The sequence below is a fragment of the Vombatus ursinus genome, unplaced genomic scaffold, assembly GCF_900497805.2.
Source record: "Vombatus ursinus unplaced genomic scaffold, bare-nosed wombat genome assembly UNPS02014900.1, whole genome shotgun sequence".
Lineage (NCBI taxonomy): Eukaryota > Metazoa > Chordata > Mammalia > Diprotodontia > Vombatidae > Vombatus > Vombatus ursinus.
The window spans coordinates 1,459,648-1,476,494 of record NW_020954678.1 but is presented as its reverse complement, the minus strand read 5'-3'; the positions used below and the strand labels follow the sequence as shown (position 1 = coordinate 1,476,494).

The window sequence follows — 16,847 nt, the reverse complement described above, 5'->3', positions numbered from 1 at the left end:
CTCTCTCTCTCTCTCTCTCTCTCTCTCTCTCTCTCTAATTTTGGGGAGAAGCAGTAAAGATTCCAAGAGAGGTGGATCTTACAAGAAACTCAGGATTCTGACTGGCGGAGATGAAAACATTCTGGGCATGGGAACACTGACAGGAGGCAGAAAGAAGGCACGTCTGGCCAGATCGGAGGGTTCTATGAAAGGGAGGCAGGTTTGCCCAACAGAGGGGCTTATTCTACAGCTGCCAGGGAGCCCAGTGGGGCTGACTGCCCAGGCAAATGGCAGGTCAGCAGCTGTGTGGAGGGTGGTGTGGAATGGGGAAGACATTGGAGGCACCGATCAACAGATAAGGAGGCTGCTGAAAGAGGGACAGCTGTATGAGTGAAGAAAAGGGGTAGCAGGGGAGAGGGCTGTGGATGGAGAAACAGCCAGAACCAACAAATGACATGGTGTGAGAGAGGGAGGAATCAATGACAAGGCAGACATGAAGCTGTGAAGATGGAGTTCCCCTCAACACAAAGAGTAGAAAAGAGAACCAGCTGCTTTAGACATGCTGCAGCTGAGACATCAGAGGACATCCGGTAGGAAACGCACCATAAGCAGGTGGTCTCTGCATCGAGGGGTCACCAGCATAGATATCTGTAAGCTCCCACAAGCTGCCTAGGGCACTGAGAAAAAAAGAGCTCGGAGCCCAGGATGGAACTTGAGGGTATTTGATCAAGATGTCAACCTAGGAAAGAAGACTGAGGAATAAAAGTCAAAAGGCAGGAAAACCAAGGCAGTAGTGTCAGAAAACCCAGGGAGGGAAGGAGCCAAAAGAAAGGTGAAGGGGACAGTGATCCCTGCATATACTCAGTAACTGCAGCTAAAACATCCCTAGTCCAAGGAGTTATTGGTTATTTTCATTTAAAAATCTAGTCTTATAGGCTGAAGCACCTGAATTCTGGTATTTAATAGCAATGTCCAAAAATAAAAAGCACATTCTGATGTGATTACTCCTATTTACATTCCTACAGAACTGAGAGCTTTATAAGAGAGGTCTCCCACTTGATCAAGGCTGGGCCAATCTCTCCAATTAGCTGTTATATCAAAATCCCACCCTAACTTCTGGAATGCAAAGTTCTTCTTGGGGGTAGGGGATGGGGAGAACAAGACAAGTGATACTTACAGCCGAAGCTCTTCAAAAGACTTCACTGAATAGAGGGGGGAATTCGGATCCCGCTGAAGGACTTCCACTTGATTGGTGTTGTCCACAAGGTTGCTTCTAATCAGCTTGTTGAGCAAGGACTGAGCAGCTCTATCCTCTAGAAGTGGGATGACAGGTCCAACCAATCAAACCGGTTACAAGCAGATGATGCCCATCCACCTAGCCCTCCCATTCTGTTCTGGTCCTGGGGTCTGTAGATAGCTCCTCCTTAGGACTTTTCTCCCATCACTCAGTCAAATTTTTCACTTCTCATTTTGGCCTCACTCAAAACTCCAATTTATAAACCAAACTATGAAAATGACCAAGTTTTGCACAAAAAGTGCAAAAAACAGTAAATTATTTAATGGGCAGGGCTGACATCTTAAAACTTCTGTTTGGCACTGTCACACTGTGCTGCTGTCTCTCTGTAAATATTAGCTGACTATTACGTGGAGGTCTATTAGGAAGATAGATTTCATCTCTAGACTATTTCAGGGCCTTAGGATTTTGTGCTGCCAGAACCATGACACAAGCTCCTTGAGAGCAAGATTACATTCTACTCATCATGTTCCTCTCCACAGAGCCTTGCAGAGACGCGGTGTTCTTGTTCAGTCATTTTTAGTCTGTCTGACTCTTCAGGACCCCATTTGGGGTTTTCTTGGCAGAGACACTGAAGTCATTTGACATTTCCCTCTCGAGCTCATTTTACAGATAAGGAAATTGAGGCAAACAGGATGAAGTGACTTGTCCAGGGTCAAACCTCTAAGTATGAGGCCAGATTTGAATTCACGAAGATGAGTTTTCCTGATTCCAAACCCAGCACTCTATCCTCTGTGCCACTTAGCTGCCCTGGAGAGTAGGTACTCAGTCAATACTTAATAAATAAAAGAATCTAAGTTATTTGTCAAAATAAAGTTTTAAAAAATGCTTTGAAGGAACATCTTGATTCTTTTAGAACTTAACTCCCAGAATCTAACTTCTCTTCTGCTATAAGACTGCCAAAGTTACCTTTTTCCTCTTCATCAGTCTTCCCTGAATTTTCATCAGCTTTGACAATACCTGTATCAGAAAGACAACTGCTGTTATTCAAGGGCCCCTATCAGATCTGATCATTTAAACACTATGACAGATTGCGTTTCAGAGTTATCCAATGGAGTAGACCCTCTGGTAGCCACACTTGGGCAATTTTAGCCATCTCAGATGAAAAGAATCATTATAAATTTAACATCAGTAAACCAAAGGTAGCTATTTCTGAGTTTATATGGTCATAAATATAAAGTATTGGCACTTGGAACAAAAATTGAATACCAGCATTTTCCTAACAAAAAATCAGCAGCTAAAGCAGCTACATCTAATAAAGCTTCCATAATTGGGCATTTTGGGCTTCTAGTACAATGTGTATATATACATACACACACACACACAACTCTCTCTCAAACACAAGGGAGAGAGACGATTATTCCTCTCTTATATTAATAATCAATTATTGAATTACACTGAACTGAAGGACATTATTGATGGATGACGAGATTGCTCAAATCCCTGGGGTTTATGCCTTTTTTTTCCATCCTGGGAAGGAGACTCCACCCCAACCAGAGAACATTACAAAGAATTTAATTTTAATCTAAGGTAAATTCTGGCCCATTGTGTTCTACTCAGGCTTGGTTTGGGGTATATGCTTTGTCTAGATTGCCCGAGGCTGGGGGTGGTCTAGGAGAGAGTGATCATGCCCTCATTAGAAAGATTCTACTTTTCATTATAATATTCATTCTTCTCATTAATTGTTAACCAATCAGTTGATTGCCACCCTCAGGAATACCCACTCTTCCAAGGGCATATAAGCACTGAGTGGGTTCCATGAGGAGTCTCTGGCATTGGATAGTGCTAGTGATCCCTTTTTATTATCTGCTAGCAATAATTATTAAAATGACTAATTACCCAAAATTATGTCTCCTAAACTTTTTTACATGTCACACACAGGAACACTCTCTCCCCCTCTCTCTGATGAGATAAAGACCATCACTACTTAAGTATCTATACATTTGAAACTTGAGAGCCAATTTGGCACAGTAGATAGCCTTGGAGTCAGGAAGACCAGAGTTCACATTCCACCCTTAACATATATATCCTGTGTGATTCTTAGCAAGTCCCTTCACCTCTCAGGACCCTAGATAAGCCTCTAAGAGGAGACATTCCAGAGGAGTTGCCCACCTACATTCAATCAACCAACAAGCATTTATTTAAGCCTAATTGTGTGCCAGTAACTGGAAAGCCAAGTACAATAAATGAAACAATACTAGGGAAATCCTGATATCTTAACAAGGAAGACAAGTCCATATCTGAGTCCATATTCTAAAAATAGAATAAGATAGAGAATAAATACAAGGGAGCTGGAGAAGGAAGGCAGGAGCAGTTGGGGGATCAAGAAGGCTTCATGGAGAAGATGGAACTTGAATCTCTAGACAGTCGTGAAGAAAGGAACTCTAAGAAGTGGAGGCTAGAGGGCAGTGCAGTTCAACCACGGAAGACAGGAGGTGGGAGTGTCACATGTCAGGAACAGAGAGAGGGCCAGTTCGGCTGGATGGAGTGTGGAAAGGGGGAATAATGTTCAATAAGCTAGAAATAGATTGGGGTAAGGCTGTAAAGGGCTTTAAAGGGTAAAGACAGGGGTTTATAATTTATCCTCCAGGCAATGGGGAGCCCCTGGAGCCGAGTGGGGAGGAGGAAGGATGTATACTTGTTGATTAATTGCACAGGGGGTTTCCTAACCGGGAGTTTCCAACACTGTGGCTGTTACAAATTCAAAGCAGAAATCTCCAAGGAAAACACATTGACTTTTACATTAGCTTATGGTTATTAGCTACTCACCGTTGGCATCTGCTTTGATTTTCTCTTCTTTGATATGCAAGTTGCTCAACTAAGTGGAGAATAAAAGGCAAAAGTTTCAGACAAATTACTAGGTCAAACAGAGACTTCCAGCCCTAAGAGCCTCCCAGAGAACCTGGAGGCAGGAATAATCTCTTAGGTTTTACTTGCTTCTATCACTGAAGGTAGAACAGTGCCTTTGGGTCCAGAGGGGAGGGACTATTGATTCATAGGTCAGATTTTACCTTGTGTGTTCAGAGTGCCCGTTTATATTTTTGCTTCACAACTTATGAACCTCGTTGATTTTGTTCGTCAACTACACCCTCTTGGGTGAGGCAGCAGTTTTAAGTCGACAGAGGTCGGGCTGGGGCATCAGGAAAACCTGGGTTCAAACCCTGCCTCTGACACATCCTGCCATGTGACCAAGGTCAAATCACAGAACCTCTGGATGCCTCAGGCATCTCATAGACTCAAAGGTACACAAGTTGAGCACCAGTTTCCACACCAGTGGTGAAATCACATAGGTACAAACTACCTCCAAAAACCTTCAGAAATACAATACTACCTGTGACTTTGCAAAGTGGAAAAGTATGTCATCTAAACATCACAGACATAGCCATTTACTCTGATTTTCCCTAATGAACCTCAAAATTACATGAAAAATTGAAAGGAGCATCAGTTGGCAAATAAATTAGGGTTTAGTGTTTTACTTTGCTTAGGCCTGGTTTCAGTACCACCTAAGACCCTACTTATATCCCACAGCAGCTACTAGTCATTCCTGGTCACTGTTAGCCCTTATTCATGGAGAACTTCTTTAGGCCAGAAACAGTCTTGATTCATGACTTTGGGTACTGTTTTGCTATCAAGATAAAGAACCAGACACTCTCTCTTGGCTCCAAGCATTTTCTCTGGCTGCCCCCATTCCCCAAATGCTCTCCCTCCACATCTCTCCCTCCTGGCTTCCCTGGCGTTCTTCAACACCTAACTGAAATCTCATCTTCTACTGGAAAGCTTCACCAGCCCCTCTTAATTCTAGTGCATCCCCTCTGCTATTTCCTATTTATCCTGTATGTAGCTTGTCTGTCTCTATCTGTTTGCACATGGTCTCTCTCCCCCGTTAAGACTACATGAGCTCCCTGAAGGCAGGGCCTTTTGACTCTTTTTGTATTCCTAGTGCTTAGAGCACACAGTGCCTCACACACAGTGGGTATTTAATAAACACTTATTGACTGATTGACTATTGTGCCAGTAATAGTTCACATTTAACACTATATCATTGGTAATGTGTTTCCCTCCCAACAACCTTAGGGAGTAGACAGAGTAGATATTTCAGCCCCTATTTGGTAGATAAGGAAACTGAAGCCCAGCTAGGGTGACCTACTGAAGCACACCAAGACAATATTGGTATAAGATCTTTAGGATCGTCATTCTTCACGGCTGGTTCCACAAAAGGACAGCTCCACCAATGGGTGTAACAAGAATTCACATGTATACGATGCTTGCTACATAGTTTAAAAGAGCTTTCCTCCTGACAAGCCTCTAACAGTATCATCTTCATTTTACAGATCAGGAAACAGTGTCAGAGAAGTTAAGCGACTTCAGGCAAGAGAAGGGCTCTTTGAAGTCATCTCATCCCCCCCACTTAGTTCAGAGAGATTCCCTGCCTTGTCCCCAACGTCACACAGGGAGTAGGTAACAGCTGGGATGTGGCCTCAGGTCCTGGGACTCTAAACTCAGTCTAGTAGCTGGCCCTTAATAAATGTTTATTGACTGACTGACCAGATCTCCTCTGTCCTCCGTGCCATTCCTCCCACTAGACGCTCCGACTGGGTGAGCTTTAACTGGCTGTTTCCCATGCTTAGAATCTCTCCCTGTCTCCCCCTCCCCGCTGACCCTTTCTTGTGGCCTCTCTAGCTTCTGCCAGAAACCTTTCCCAGATTCTGTGATTCCAGCTTCAGTTTATCCACGGTTGTTGCCTCCCTCCTTACACTCTGAGCTCCTGGAGAGCAGGGATTCTGGGTTTTGCTTTTTTCTGCATCCCTGGTGCTTAGCACATAGTAGGGATTGAACGAACACTCGTTGACTTGACTTGGGATTAAGCCACAAACAACACAATCCTTAACCTCAAGATGCTACATTCTACTGGAGGACACACAATTCATAGACTAAGGAGAGCACTAAGAACTAGAGAGAAGGAGTAGCCAAGTGAAAGTTTCAGAAAAGAGATGGAATCACATTGTGCTTTGATTCTGACGGGCAGGGATGAGAAGGCACAAAGGAAGGTCAGAACAAAAACATTCTCCCTCTCATCCCTCCCTGCAGGACCCCTGCTTTAATAAGCTTGCTTTCCCTTCTTGTGTCCAGAGTCTCTTCCACCCTTTCCAGTCATCTCCTCAGTGTGCTTGTGGCTAACACTCCAGCTATCATCCTTAGCCTCTGTCCTCCTGGGCACCCTCCACACATATCTTAGAATGAACCCCTAGGCCCCCTAACTCAGATCGGCAAACATCTGCTTTATCTTGACCAGAATCAGGACTGCACAACACTTCACTTCAGTCACTTCTGTAGCGGCAGAACCGTACTCAGCATTCTTTCTGGCTCCCCTCAATATGGTGTCTTTCTCCATTAGAACACCCAAAGGGCTAACAAATTGTGCATACCCTTTGACCCAGCAATACTATTAGTAGGTCTGTATCCCAGAGAGATCCAAGAAAAGGGAAAAAGACCTACGTGTACAAAAATATTTATAGCAGCTCTTTTTGTGGTGGCAAAGAATTGGAAATTGAGGAGATGCCCATCAATTGAAGAATGGCTAAACACATTGTGGTATATGATTGTGATGAAATACTGCTGAAATAAGAAATGAGCAGGCGCATTTCAGAAAAACCTGGAAAGACTTACACAAACCGATACAAAGTGAAATGAGTAGAACCAGCAATATCGTAATGATGATCCACTGTGAAAGACTTAGCTTACTCCGATCAATACAACGATCTAAGACAATTCCAAAGGACTCTTGATGAAAAATGTTATCTACCTCCAGAGAAAAAACTGTTAAATTCTGAGGGCAAATTGTGAAAAAAAGAAAAAAAGACACAAGAAAATAAGTTCCTTGGGGGCAGACTGTCTTGCTTTTTGTATTTGTATCCAAAGTGCTTAGTACAGTGCCTAACATTTAACAAGTTTAATAAACGTTTGGCTCCATCCATCTGTCCGTCCAACCAACCATCTATCTCAAAGGCAGTATGTGCTGAGTTCAGGGAACAGCTAGTAGTAGTCAGAGTGTCAACTGCATGAAGAGCAGCAAAGACTGGAGAGAAGGAGCCAGATATTGGAAGGCTTTAAATACCAAGCTAAAGAGTCTACACAGATTTGCACAAGCTAGCGGGCTACACGGTAGGAGCAATGACTCTCAGGTGTGTGTCACCAAAGGGTGGGAAGGTAGGTTGTATCTCTCCTGGGGCCCTTGTCTTCAACTCTACCTCCCTCATCACCCTCCAGCACTCCAACAGTGGTCCTCAACTAGTCAACCTCCCCTCACCCCACCCCCTTTTACTCAGTAGACTGCAGTGGCTCCCCCTCATCCAGGGACCAAATACAGAATCCTCTGGTTGTCGAAGCTCTTCACAGCCTGGTCCCCTCTGCCTTTCCAGTCTTCTTATACTTCATTCCCCATTACATACTCTTCCATACAGTGACACTGGCCTCCTGGTCGAGTTTCCCCCTAACAGAATAATCCCCCTCTCCTCATGTCCCTGGCTTCCTTCAAGTTCCAACTAAAATCTGTCTTCTACAGGAAATCTTTCCCAGCTCTTCTTAATTCTAGCACTTTCCCTCTTTTAATAATCTCCTGTTTTTCCTGTATAGTTTGTGTATATTGTTTTGCTTATTCTTTCCCTTCATTAGATTGTGAGCTCCTTGAGGGCAGGTGTCTCCTGCTTCTTTTTCTATCCTAGCATAGTGCTTAGCACATAGTAGACCTTTAATAAATGTTTGATTGATTTAACAATTATTAAACACTTACTATTTCCCAGGCCTTGTGCTAAGGCCCTAAGGTACAAAGAAAAAGGAAAAAGAAAAAAATTCCTGTCCTCAAAGAGCTTATATTCTATTGAGAAAAAAAAAACAGCAGAACAGATAAGTAAATACAAACTACCTACAAAAGTAATTTCCAGAAGCGATGGTCAGGATGAAACTTTTTATGTGGCAGGTGGTATTTGAGAAAGTAAGGAATTCTATGGCCTTGGAAGTCTTCTTTTTGAGTTTGATGTATGCATACTTCACACTCACTGAGCCAGAGCAGCTGTGTACTAGTTGAAAGGGCAGCGGGTTTGTGGTCCAAGGAAACTCTTAAATCTCACTTCTACTGCTTTGGGTAAGGCCCTTTAAGCTCCCTAAGCCTCAGTTTCCTCATCTGTAAAATGAGAGGGTTTAACTAACTAGGTTAACTCTAAGGTCCTTTCCAGTTCTAAATCCCACATTACTAAAATAAGCAGAACTAAGTCAATTATCACTTGATTTTTATGAGATTCAGTGTCTGTGTGAAAAACACATTTAGATGTGTGGTGGTGATGGGGTGATAGGACCTGGACCCCTAAAAGGAAAAGACCATGTCTTTGAAAGCAACTCAGTCCCTGGATTTTCCCATGTTTATTTCAGCAGCCCAGATCACTGGTGCCTCTACCCAAGGCACCTGGCCCACCCCAGAATACTAGCATTTACTGACCACTCCTTAATCCCAATTAACGTACCTGACAGTCCTTTCACAGTAGCACCAGGCCCACCAGGCTACTTAGTATTCCTTAATCCCATCCACATCCTTTCACTTTCCCTTTTTGTACATAAGCATCAGTCTCACCCCCATTAAGTTGCAGGTTCACTAGAAACCCTGCCTGCTACTACAGGGGTTACAATAAACCTTGTCATCTGACTGTAAGGTTTGAGTGCATGAATTCATTCCAGGCAGATGACGCCCTCCCTGTACCCTGACATTCAGGGTTTCCCAGCAACCATAAACAGCATCAGTGGCACACACCTGCACTCCTGGCTGCAGTACCTGGCACCTAGTAGACACATAACAAATGTCTGACCAGCGCTCCCAAGGAAGGCTAATGACTGTCAGGTGTGATGCCAGTATGGTGAATTCCTAGGAGGGGCAGAGGGCCACCAGGATACCAAAGGAGAAGCCAATTGGCCCAGATTGGAAAGAGTGGGCAGGTTAAAAGCTTCTGTGCTGATCAGTAACAGGGGAAAGGGAGAAGAAAAGGAAGGGGGTGGAGAAAGAATAAGAGATGCATTTAGCTCACAAAGACCTTATAACAGAAGCAGAGAATCAGAAAAATAAGTAAAGGTTCTCATTCATTTAAAACATCTGCTCACTAAAACAATAACAACAAGTAAAAGTTGAACAGCGTTCTTTAACTTCCTTTCCTTACAATGTCACTAACAGATAAAACCATTCAAGAACTAGAACTGAATCATCTTACTAACCAATAAAACTGAGGAAGTAAAATGTCCCAGGACACTGAGGTCTTTTTCAGCCTGTAAACATTCTGAGAACGTAGTCTGAAATTAAGGCAGTTCTCTTCAAGAACTAAGGACAAACGGCAACCCCTGCGAGTTAGAAAAGGAGCTGACCACTGGGGACCAAGCTGGAACTGGACAGTTGGGCCACCCAGCTTTCCCTTTTCTTTTCTGTCCCTCTGTCCACATAGGGTATCTATAACACCCTTACCTGTGGGTGCTCAACCCAAAGGGAATGTGAATTTTTAATCTCTGAAACATTTGTTTTCTCCTTTTCTCTTCAAGATCAGCCTTAAGCCCAAAATCACTCTGGCTCTCATTGATTGGCCAATAATAGGTCTCAGGCCAAGCCCAACTTGTTTGTTGTTTGGGCCAGGAATGGCTCAGAAAGAATGTAAATAGCAATTGTTTCTGTTTTGGTCAGAAGCCCTGAGGGTCTTCCCTTCCCATATCTAACTATCTAGAAAGATAGATAGATATAGATATATAAGTTTTTTAAAGAGGCCATTCTTTGCTTCATTTCTTATTAAGCCTTAATCACTGAATAGGCTTTGCCTCAGTCAAATTGAGACCAGTTACATTCCTGAGCTTGAAAAGGCCAAGGTCCCCTACTGCATCCTGGGCCATTTCCAGTTATCCTGACCTATATCTTGGCCACTGGACTCAGATGGCTCCAGAGGTGAAAGTGGGGCTGGTGATTATGCACAGCTCTCCCTCACTTAAATCAAATTCATTTGCATGTCATGACATCACCTTCCTCATGTCATGGTCCTCTTCGAGAATGAAGAGCAAACAGCAGCAATTAATTCTCCCCCTCCCCCAACATGCAATCTTTCACTAAATTGAAATCATGGGCCTCTTTTCATGTTCACAAATTCAGAAACGTTAGTGGTTTGGCACACCTAGAATCTATTAGAAATCTAGATACCCCAAATACCCAACACTCTTTCTGCTTAATCAAGAAAGTGAGAGGAAAGGGAGAAAAGAGGGAGGAAAAGGGGGGAGAGGGACAACAGGAAGAGAGGGAAGAGAAGGGAAGGGAGGGAGGAGAGGGAAAGAAGATAAGGGACAATAATGTCTGTATTTTGAACTCCCAGGCACTGCTCTAGAACAAAATTCTGGGCCCATTTCTAGTTGACCTAAATGTTTGTCAACGACACTTACAGAGCACCCATTTTGGGAAAACTAAGGAAGCAGAACATAAAAGTTCTATCTTTCAAAGAAACACAGAAAAAGATATACAAGGTGTCAATAAAGTGATCTTTCTATATTCAAGAACATTAGCTTCCACAAACTCAACAAAAAACTGCCTCACAGCAGACCTCAACATGCAATACTCAATTTCTATGATACAAAAGCTGGCAACATTGTTGCTGCTAGTTTGTCAATGTCTGCCCAACTTCTAGATGGTTTGCCCTGCAATTGAAACATAGTGTTAAATTATTTTTGTGGTCAAAAATAACTAACTTGTGAAACCTTTACCTTTACTAAGTGTACTACTATGGAAGGCAGTTAGCTTATCATAATTATTTCCAATAGTCCTTTAGGGCCATGGAAATACCCCCTACAAAGAAGTCAGATCCCCAAAGCACCAACATCAGATACTCTGCTTAGTGAACTACGTACATCTCCTTCAACACTTACAGAGTCAGTAGCTTTAAAGTCTGCCTTGTTTCTGAGGGAAGGACCATTCAGCTAACAAACCAAGCTGTTAATGAGTCTAGTAACTGTGTTCTTCATGAATAGGATTTAATACTCAAGGAGAGTCCATGAAAATACTATATGTAATCTGGATGAAGTTACTAGAAAAGTATGGTTTGTATTCTAGTTTGGCCAAAATGGACTAAAACGACTTGCTTTTTTACACACAACTACTCACCAGCCAATCTTCTCTGACTTTATAAATATGTCAATAAATTCAATTCAAGCCCCCTATCAGTTTTAAAATCTATTATTTTAGACTGTTTCAATATCTCTACCCTTAGAAGCAAAGTCAGAAACAACCTCATTACCTTTAAATCACCAGAAATTGTCTACATTGGAAAAGCAAGTCTCAAGTAGATAAATTTGATAAAATTTATCTATAGAGCTGCAGAAACAGATCTGCAGACAAAGTAAGCCTGGACATGAAACTCAGGACCACACATGATACCAGAACTAAAGATTCATTTCACAGCTTCAACAAAAGATTCAAAAACAAGCCTAAAGGGGGGGAAATCAATTTTGCAAATGATTTCATGGTGCATCATTAGACAGGAAATTCCCAGCTCTAGGTACTTCATTAAGTTACTCTATTACAGCTGATGTTCAGCTAGGCATTCAATATGCGCTTGGAAAAAAAGGCTTTGGTTTTTTTTTTATATTTTTGTGGGGTTTTTTTATATTCCAATCATTTCTACTCCTCAACCATTTCTCAGACTCCCTCTAAGTGTCCAGTACTATGCCTACCTCCAAGGAGATATACAAATATATGATTAAATACAAAATAAACACCAAGTAATTGTGGTATGTGTTTGGGGGAACTGAGGATGGGGAGACAAGATGACTATGTTGTGAAAATCGAGAAAAGTCTCTTGAGGTGGCATTAAAGCCTGGGTGGAGAACTGAGGCATGTCAGAGGAGGAAGTGAGATGACTGAGCACAGATCCCACCATGGAAAGTGACCTCAGTCAGTCCATCTCCCCAGCCCCCTGCCAAAACCTTCCAGATCAATCAAGGGCAACAGTTCAGCTAAACTAACCAATAGGGTGACTTACATGACTGTATGTCACATGTGCTCCCTCCTGAGACCCCCATTCCATAAAAAGGGAGGAGTTTCACCATCTGTTTTCTGCAATCAATATTGGTCTATTGCACTTAATCTCCAACAGCGCCTTTCGATGTTATTTTCATTTACATTATTGTAGTCATTATGCTTTCTTTGCTCCCAGTTTCCCCCATTTTCTCACCACTCTTCTTCAAAACATGGTGGGTGGGTTGGCGCCTGTGTGCATCTCCACCTATTGTGTCCTTTGTTTCTACTTTTTTTTTTTTTTTTTTTTTTGCTACCAAAAAAAGAGCTGGTAAAAAGCCACGTTATGTACCGGGCCTTTCTTTTCCTCTCCTTGGGGCATAATCCTAGTAGAAGAATTGCTGGGTCAGGTCATGAAAATTCTCATAACGTTTCCAGATTACACAAAAATCCCAACAATCCCTTAAAACAGACTATTTCTATCTTATGTTTGCTAATGGGCATGAGATGAAACCTCAGCGTTTTAAAAATCTGTATTTTCTCTCAGTGACTGGAATATTTTTTCTGCATGATTGTTGACAGTACTGAAAAACAGGCATATAAACTACTTGTTCCTATCCTGTGCCCACTTAACCAACGGAGAATGGCCCTGCCTCTTAGACATTTGTGGCAATTTTCTAGACGCCTCAAGAGTCAGATTTTTACAAGACGTTTGCTGGCTAGTAAGGGCCACTGAGGAGAGCAGTTGACGACTGTACCCCTCCCTCTTCTCGGCAGGGGGCTGTGGGGGTGGAACGGGGCACCTTTGGCAGAAATTGCGGCGATTTTGCCTAAATGCTTTTGTTGTAAGCGAAGGCTCGATGAGGCATCGGTACAAGACCGGGGCAGGCTGGCTAAGGCTCTGTAGTTGGGTCCTCTTCGGTCGCTGCCATTATGATATCCATTTTACAGAAGAGGAAACTGCGGCTGCGAGGTGAAGAGCTCTGCCCCGGGTCTGACGGGCCAAGCAGAGGCAGGATCTGAACTCGGCCCCCCAAGGCACCCCTAAAGCGCTTGGGGCACTAACACGAAGGACGGCCCGCCGTGGGCTGGGCCGGACCCAGAGGTGCCGGCCGCGGGCTCGGGGGCTCTCGCGCTGCCCTTTAGGAGCAGCCCCCCGCCCTCGCCCCACGCCCGCCAGGTCCCGCCGCCCCCTCCCCCCGGCCCCTCCGTGCCGGACTCGGCCACTCACCGACTCGGCTGCCGCCTCCTGTTCGTCCACCGCTAGGGCCCACGAGTCGGTGGCCATGGTCCCGAGGAAGGCGGAGAGGCAGCGGCGGCGGGACGCGGCGGGGCAGTGAAGCTCGGCGCGGGGCCGTGCGGGAGAACGCATGCACCGGCAATGGCGCCGCGGGCAGAAAAAGACAGGCTGCGAGCGAGAGGCGGGGAGGCCGCGCGCCGCGCCGAGGAGCCTCACTGCGCCGGCGCGGGCCCCGCCCCCTCGGCCCGGCGGGCAACGCGGCCGCCGCCGTCACCGCTTCCACCCCGCGGCTGCTCGGGCAGGAAGCGCCTCCCCTACCGTACCCCCTTCCCCGCGCCCCCGCAGCCCCAGCCCCCGCAAATCCCGGCTCGGCTATCTCGGTACCCGGGACGCCCCACTCCTGCTCCTCGGCGGGAATCCGGGCCCACGTCTCGAGGAACACCCGGATTGCTTCCCACAACGAACGAGCCCTTGTCTGCAGTCCCTGTCCCCATGAGAAGCATTCTGATAATGCTCTGTTGACCCCGCAGAACTAGCCGAGTGTAGTGGCCGCACCGGCCCCGAGTTAGGAAGCCCTGGATTCGAGTTCCCCCTCGGATACATTATAGCCGTGTGACCCTGGCCAAGCAATGCTCTAGTACCCTCACATGCAGGACCCATGCCTGAACACGTGGGAGCCCCACCCTGAGAGTTCTCCACCCCAATGAAATGACAGGGCCAAACCACACCCACCAAAAAACAATCTTAAAGGAAATCATTTTGAACTCAGTTTTCGAAATTTTTTGTTGGTCCAATTATCAAGTAATAATTAGTAGTTTTTCTGCCGTCACTGACTCTTCATGACCCCATTTGGGGTTTTCTTGGCAAAGACACTGGAGTGGTTTGCCATTTCCTTCTTCAGCTCTTTTGACAGATGAGGAAACTGAGGCAGAGTTGAGCGACTTGCCCTGTGTCACACACATAGTGTCTGAGACAGGTGATTCCCAGCCCAATGTGCCATCTAGCTTCCCTAGGTTATACTGCTATTTTATTTGAAAGAATAGACTGCTTTCCATTTTAGGTCCCTAAATCTGATTGTTGAAAAGGTGGTTGGGAATGTTGCTTCTACACTTCACTCACTAGGGTGATAGGTAACTGCTGCGGTATTGAGAGATGAAGGCTGTGCAGGAGGAAATGTGGGGAATGGGAGATGACATTAGGGGCAGAGACTTACGTGGGGACATTAGGCGTGAGGCTAGCCATCCCCAGCCAATGGGGAATCAGAGGAGGGACGTCCCATTTCTGGCCAGGGAATAAAAGGGTGTGCCCACACATGGGACACCCTGCTTGCTGTTAATAAGTTTTTCTGGTTCACCAATAGCTTCTTGGAACTTTTGTTGCTAGCAAATGGGGGCTTGTCTGGGATTCAGACATCCTGAGTGAGGGGTGACCTCGAGGAAGGTTAGGAAGACTCATCCTGTTGATTTCAACCATCCTGTGTATCCTGGGCAGATGACCCAGCTCATGAACTGTTCAAGATCCTAGGACACAGTTAATGAGTGAGGCCATTGTTGAACCAGGAACAAAAAGGGAAAGGGGAAAAGTAGGCACTGGGCAACCAGGCAACTCGGTGAACAGACCAAGGTAGGAAAAGAGGATATTAAGTATTGTCTTGAATAGTTTACCTATTGGATTTATGGAGAATGGAAGAATTCATGATCAGACAGGAGATGGAGAACATTAGGAAATGCAAAATGGATAATTTTGATTACATTAAATTGAAAAGTTTTTGCACAAACAAAGCTAATGCAACCAAGATTAGGAGGAAAATGGAAAATTGGGAAAATTTTACAACCAATGTCTCTGAAAAAGGCCTCATTTCTAAAGTATATAGAGAATTAAGTCAAATTTATAAAAATATAAGTCATTCCCCAATTGATAAATGGTCAAAGGATATGAACAGGCAGTTCTCAGATGAAGAAATTAAAGTCATCTATAATCATATGAAAAAATGCTTTAAGTCACTATTGATTAGAGAAATGCAAATCAAAACAACTGAGGTACCACATCACACCTATCAGACTGGCCAAGATGACAGGATAATGATAAATGTTGAAGATATGGGAAAATTGGAACACTAATGCATTGTTGGAGTTGTGAAATGATCCAACCATTTTGGAGAACAATTTGGAACTATGCCAAAAGGGCTATAAAAATGTGCATACCCTTTGACATAGCAATACCACTTCTAGGGCTGTATCCCAAAGATCATACAAATGGGAAAAGGACCCACATGTACAAAAATACTTAACAGTTCTTTTTGTGGTAAAGAATTGGAAATTGAGGGAATGCCCATCAATTGGGGAATAGCTGAATAAGTTGTGTTATGTGAATGTAATGGAATACTATTGTGCTATAAGACATGAGGAGCAGGGAGACTTCAGAAAAACCTGGAAAGACTTGTATGGACTGATGCAGAGTGGAATGAGCAGAACCAGGAGAATGTTGTACACAATAACAGCCATGTTGTGTGATGACCAACTTTGATAGACTTAGCCCTTCTCAGCAATGCAAGGATCTAAGACATCTCCAAAGGTCTCATGATGGAAAATGCTATTCATATCCAAAGAAAGAACTATGGAGTTTGAATGCAGATTGAAGCATTCTATTTGCTCTTTTGTTTTTCCTGCTGTGTTTTGTTTCCTCTTTCTGGTGGTTCCTCCTATTGGTTCTAATTCTTCCTTACAACATGACTAATGTGAAAATATGTTTAATAGGAATGTATATGTATAGCCTATATCAGATTGTGCATTGTCTTAGGGAAGGAGGGGGAGAAAAATTTAAAACTCAAAAGCTTATGGAAGTGATTACTGATAAATCAACATAAATTAATAAAAAAATTTTTTTAAAGTATTGCTTTGGTGGTTGGGACCAAGGTAAGAAAAGAGGACTATTAAGTACTACCTTGGTGGGACATCTTACTGGGGGTCCAGAGACTGAGTAAGTCTCAGACAAATAAGTAAGATGGGGAATAAGCAAAGGCATCAGGGAAACCAGGGGAAATAATGAGACCCCTGTGGACATTCCTCCAGATAGTCCCTTAGGGAGGATGTGGAAATACTGGGAAGATATAGACGATAGAAATATAAAAAAATCACAGCTGATATCAGTTAACTTAGCCTATAAAGTCAACAAGAAAATTAGTGTGACAGAAAAGACAAGAAAATTAGATTAGAACTGTTTCTGTCTCTGTTTGTAAAATGTTTCACATTTGCCGTGAAAGATTTAAAACAAAGGTCTGTAATTAGAGAACACTGGGAATCAAAAAGCAGGGA

General features: G+C 43.8%; 1 protein-coding gene across 1 annotated transcript in view; it reads right to left on the bottom strand.

Moving 5' to 3' along the window:
• LOC114028904 (ATP-dependent RNA helicase DDX19B-like) overlaps positions 1-13,625 on the bottom strand; it is a 28,477-nt gene extending 14,852 nt beyond the window's left edge. Inside the window, exons 1-4 of the mRNA XM_027843228.1 lie at positions 13,525-13,625; positions 4,043-4,091; positions 2,183-2,233; positions 1,157-1,292 (exon numbers count right to left, since the gene is read on the bottom strand). Coding sequence (XP_027699029.1) covers positions 1,157-1,292; positions 2,183-2,233; positions 4,043-4,091; positions 13,525-13,581 — 293 coding nt within the window. The 5' untranslated portion in view covers positions 13,582-13,625. The remainder of the gene's footprint in view (positions 1-1,156; positions 1,293-2,182; positions 2,234-4,042; positions 4,092-13,524) is intronic.
• Positions 13,626-16,847: the final 3,222 nt, after the last annotated feature.